Source organism: Corylus avellana, chromosome ca2 (genome assembly GCF_901000735.1).
Source record: "Corylus avellana chromosome ca2, CavTom2PMs-1.0".
Classification (NCBI taxonomy): domain Eukaryota; kingdom Viridiplantae; phylum Streptophyta; class Magnoliopsida; order Fagales; family Betulaceae; genus Corylus; species Corylus avellana.
In genome coordinates this window covers 29,459,267-29,465,176 of record NC_081542.1, presented here as the reverse complement: position 1 = coordinate 29,465,176, position 5,910 = coordinate 29,459,267, and the positions used below count along the sequence as shown (strand labels likewise).

The window sequence follows — 5,910 nt, the reverse complement described above, 5'->3', positions numbered from 1 at the left end:
TACAAACACTTTCCTTAAAAATGTGTGATATGTCAACTGACTAAGCACGTGTATGATATGAGCATGCCTATATTTTGTACAACTTGGTAACTACTTTAATAACTGGTTGATAAGATGTATTGTGTGACATGGTACACTGGTACGTGCAGTATAATGGCCAAGGGCTTACTAGATAGACTTGATTCTATGGTCAAAGTGTGTATGGATGTGTTACATGGGCCTTGGATCCAATTGTAATACCCTGACTTTTTAAATCATTTTTAAAAGAGTTTTAATCCCTTACTCAACGAGCTAATAGCCTTCTAAATCAGCCCTAAACAGAAAACCCTAAGCCATCTCAACATAACACATAGCCCTCACACTTAGCCATTAAGCCTTTGAAGGGAACCCAAACCTACCATTACTGTTCGTACGTATGCCCAGGGAACCGGACATACGCTCTTGTTTTTAGTAGAGGACGTATGCCAGGTTACCGAATGTACGCTACTGTTTTTAGTAGAGGACATATGCAGGGGGACCACCCGGACGTACGCTGCTTTTTGAAAAACCCCTGGATAATACCGGGACATACGGTGAACCCTTTTACCCAATGTATAATAGTATTGGACGTACGCCCCAATAGTACTGAACGTCTGCTACTTTTTAGAGTAGTTGGTAGCGCCCTCAGCTTTTCTAGCCTATAAATACCGACCCCCTTGAACCCATTCTTACGCCCTAGACTCTCTAAGAAACCTCTGTGTGAAAGATTTGTGAGTTTGATTTGAGAGAGGAAGGAAGGAAGCTTGGTGTTCTTGCCACCTCCCTAGGTAAACCCTTGCCTGTTTTACACTCTCAATATCATTCTTATTGGTTTATTAACGTTGTGAGTTTTTAAAAGATGTCATTTCCTTACAAAACAAGAAATTTTTTCAAAACAGTTTCAAAAGCTTCTTCGATTCTTTGTATTGCATGATGTTGAGTTTTCTTACGTTTCATGTGTCTGTTTATTAGCCTAGGAGGAGATGTAGAAGCCTATAGATTTTATAGAAGCCCTAAAACACAGTTTGAAGCTTATTGCCAGATTTCCTAACTCACTGACCGGACATACACTCTTGAGCCCGGACGTACGGTCAGGAAATCGGGTATATGTCCTTAAGCCTCACTCTCGTGTATTTTCGAGTCTAGCAATCCTTTTGATGGATAAAGCTTAGTATCTTACTCGTAAAGGTCCTTTAGAACTATGCATGACGACATGTCGTATTTCGTTATAGTAGGATTTAGCTATGTCGGAGGATTCTAGCAAGCGTACGAGGTAAGTAAACACTTACGAATACTTTCTTAAAAACGTGAGATATCAGTTGACTGGCCACGAATATGATATGAGCATGTCTACATTTTTGTATCTACTTGGTAACTGTTTTATTAACTCAATAACAAGATGCATTGTATGACATGGTACACCGGTACGTGTAGTATAATGGTCATGGGCTTACTATATAGACTTCATTCTATGGTCAAATGTGTGTGTTGTTATGTGGGCTTTGGATCCAATGGTTTCGTGACCAGGCGCAATCATTCCCAAATGATTCGGTCACTATAGGACGGATATCATTAGTGATGTGGGCCACCCGAGGTCGGATTCGGTCGTGCCATTAATGTTATGTATGGTAGACCATGCAATGGCTGGGGCATCGACATTGTACTACCTGTCTCTCAAGAGAGCGTCAACCCTAATAAGAAGGGGTAATATCTCGGGTAAACCATACATGAAAGTTATGACCTATAAAGCATTATTTTTTCCTGCATTAAAATATTTAGGTGATTGCCACCAAGAGTACACCACCCTCTTTATTAACCAAACAATACTTTTATGGTGTATTAATCGAGACAACACCTCTTTTCAAATGATTACTAAAACTACAGGTTTATTTATGCTTAAATGGGCTCAATCGTACCTAATTGTGAGGTTTACTTACTAAGTCGTTAGACTTACGCTGTTATTACCCTTTTAGGAAGTTTGTCACTAGAAACCAGGAGTGGCACGGTTGCTACTGCGGACCTTGCTTTAGAATCTTCATGCTACTATCAGGTTTGTTTTACATTATTATTAGTTGCTCCATGTCTTTAATTTCGAAGAATATACTTGTCCCATAATGATTTATAGTTCTTCTTAGATTGTATGTCACCTTCCGATGCATTACTCTAAAATGCTTAGAAGGGCAATTCCTCATTTAGCCACAAGTTAGCTTAACTGAGGCAATTGCCAGTAACCCTATCAGGTTAGCCAATGCTAATTTTGGGGGCGTTACACCAATGGTTATTTCGTGTTCGGCACAGACCCTACTAGACTAGTCAAGGCCGAATTTGGGGGCGTTACTCGAAGAAAAGCAAACAAGAAAATTAAAATAATGACATTGACGAGGCACAGGCCACACGGCACAAAAAAACACATAAAAAATCTAACTTCAATAACTTACAACATTAATAAAGAATTTGGTCTTCTATTCTTATATCTTAGAAAAATTTCCTACTGCCCTTTTTTTCTTAAAGACTCTCAGGGTTCTAGTATTCCTTAAATATTGGCATTTTCTCCTTTCAACAATTTGTGTTTTCTCCTTAAAGAGTTCTAGTTCCAGATATCTGTAATCCTTAAATTTGTTATTGGCCCTTTCTCCTTTCAACTTTTCATCTTCAAGCATTCAAGCCTTCAACTAGGTCTATTCAAATCAATTTCTATCTTTAACCTTTTCCTATAAAAATGAGGTATGTAATTAAATTTTTATATTTAAATTGTTTTTTAAATTAATTGTTTTAATATTATATATTGCTCTTTTTGATAATTATTTATATATATATATATATATATATATATATATATAGTTTTTGTTTCATATTTTAATTGTATAAAATATATAATTGTAGTTATATGAGATTATGGAAAACAATAATAATTCTATTAAGCTCCAATCAAATTTTAAACAAGCTCGTATCGAAATAGATTTAGTAAATCTGTCAGGAGATTCTTGCTTAAGAAAAAAAATTTGTGATTACGATTCTAGTGATAGAGACCAAATTTAAATAGCATATCTATAAATAGGACCTTATCAACCAATTAACCATGATTTTCCAGAAACCCCTTACTTAGCCAAAGAGTGTGCGGATATGCCCACCTACCAAAATCGTCATCTCCACTTCAAGGTGAAGGCAATGACTCTCGCCTAGGCCGACTAGGGTATATTCCTTAAGGATTGAGCTGTACTCCCTTACTCAGCTACCCAAACAGTGTATGGGTATGCCCATTTTCCAAAATTGTCATGTTTAATTACCTTGAAAGTGTCGGCACTAATTCCCGCCTAGGCCGACTAGGGTACATCCCGCTGGGTGCAAGCAGTACTCCTTTACTCAGCTACCTAAACAGTGAATAAGCACAGGGCCCATCGCGACAACACATTTCCACCCAGGTTCATTCTAAATTGTAAGGGTTATCAATTTTTTCAGGTAATACTAACTATGAATGTAAAAACAACAGGGAGGAAGAACAAGCGAGAAGATGAACCAACATGTGCTACCGCGTAGGATTATGCCGACCCAACGAGTCATTTACACAGACTAATAGAAATAAACAATTATGTTACTATCCATTAGAACTTTTTACTTTCCCAAAATTTAAAGATATAGCATTTAAGGCAATAAAAGGTAAATATACTAAGTCAATAATGTCATTCATATAATCCATCAACAGAAGTAGGATTATGCATACCTCCAAACTGGTTGTCAAAAAGATATAATTCTGTGAGCATGATTAAGTTTCCAATTTCTGAAGGTATAATTCCAGTGAATTTATTAACCGCCAACGATAAAATTTGCAATTGTTTGCACTTAAACAAAGTGAATGGGATAGTACCTACAAAAACGGTTACTATTTAAAAATAAATATTGAAGTTTAATCTATAAAAGGCTAAAAGAACACTAAACAAACCTTCAAAGTTGTTATAGCTAAGGTATAACTCGGTAAGCATGGATAAGTTGCTAATTTCCGAAGGTATTCTTCCTGTAAAATTTTGAGCCCAGATCGATAAATATTGCAATTGTTTGCACTAGAACAAAGCAGATGTGATAATATCTATAAAACAATTACCATTTATAAACAAATATTGAAGTTTCCCAAGTGACTAAAGACTAGGGGAACACTAAATGTTGTAAGTGTACGCACGCGTGTTGTATTCCACATTGAAGAAAGGTAAACAATGTGAATAGTTAATATACATACGTAGACACAAAGTCATTAGTTTAGCTTCTCGATAACTCTGTAGCCTAGAATCTAACAGTAATAAGTGTCAGAGTGAAGATAAGAACATGATCGAGTCAGCCAACAAGAAGATAAGTGAAGATCAACGTGTGTGGAGATAAGAAGATTACCATACGTAGCAGATCAATAAATGATAGTTCATCATATTGGCTACTAGTAATTACCCTAAATTGACACTATTTAAAGTTTAAGTTTAAAGGTATGATTGTAAAAATGATAAAAAAATAAAAATAAATAAGGATAGTAAGTGAAGTTTTCCTACAATTTTCATGAAGAAAAGTAGTTTTCAACTTTTTGAAATGAATCAAACCAAAATTAATTTGGATCTCAAATAAAAAACTTTAGAGATGTGATTTTTTTAATAAATAAGTAACATAGCCCAATTTCGTATATACCCAATTCTAGCAAAGGTTACCATTAGTATTTTAACTCATTTTCACCAACATGTGCAACCACGTCTCCCGACCCATCGGGTCATTTACACAAGCTAGTAGAATTTTCTTTTTTCTAGAATTGCTAAACTCCTTTTGCTTCGTTGTGTGGTCTGATATTGTACTTTCAATTGAAAGATACCACATAGAAGGCAAGAAAAGGAGAATATATTGAGTCAATGATGTTATTCATATAAATCCATCAACAGAAGTAGGATTAAGCATACCTTCAAAGTTGTTGCCGGAAAGATATAAATCTGAGAGCATGATTAAGTTTCCAATTTCTGAAGGTAAACTTCCACTGAAATAATTATTTGTCAATGATAAATACTGCAGTGAAGACATGTAGGAAATAATGGAAGGCATCGGACCAGAAAGCATGTTATCAGCAAGATCCATTCTTTTCATATTGTATATGTTGAAGATGGAGGATGGAATGGGGCCCGAAAGTTGGTTATAACTAAGATTAATAGTTTGTAATGAAGATATGTTAGATAGAGATGATGGAATAGTCCCTCTGAAATTGTTACCATGTAGCGACAAATTTTGAAGTTTGGTTAACAAACCAATCCATGTCGGGATTTCTCCGCCAAACTTATTGAATCCAAGGGATAAGTGTTGCAATTTGTAAAGACAGGCCAACTTGTTGGGTAGAGAGCCATGAAAACTATTGTTTTCGATGCTAAGACTGACAAGAGATGAAAGGTTTCCTATGTGTGGAGGAATGGTGCCTACAAGACCCATGTAAGAAAGGTTCAAAGCGATGACTTGTTGATGGCCGGAACCACAAGTGACACCAACCCAACTGCAAATGGAGGAGCTGACAGACCAGTTGCTTGTCAAAACATTACGAGGATCATAAGAAATTTGAGCCTTCAAGGCAAGAAGAGCATATTGATCGGTGGTAATGTTGGATACTGTTACGATAGCTAAGCTTGCCATGTTCCATTGTGAATGTATCAAGAGAAGGGCCACAGAAAGGGAGAATAGGAAAGAATTTTTCTCCATGAGTGTGTATGTTGGTTGAGGCGTTGGGGACTAGTGTGAGTACAAGTGAGACTTAAATATATGGAGAACGCAATATCCGAAAATGAGAGGAAAAAAAAGTGTGGATTTTTGGGGAATGGAAGTTGGGTCCTTACCGTTTCATTTGAACTGAATAATATTTAGTTAGTTATAGTTGATAAAAAT

The 5,910-nt window shown here is 36.1% G+C and overlaps 1 protein-coding gene across 1 annotated transcript; it reads right to left on the bottom strand.

The window, feature by feature from the left end:
• Positions 1-4,908: 4,908 nt before the first annotated feature.
• Positions 4,909-5,661, bottom strand: LOC132169541 (probable LRR receptor-like serine/threonine-protein kinase At3g47570). Its single transcript, XM_059580563.1, has one exon. The coding sequence runs from the start codon at positions 5,659-5,661 to the stop codon at positions 4,909-4,911; it is 753 nt and encodes a 250-aa protein (XP_059436546.1).
• Between the last annotated feature and the right edge of the window lie 249 nt (positions 5,662-5,910).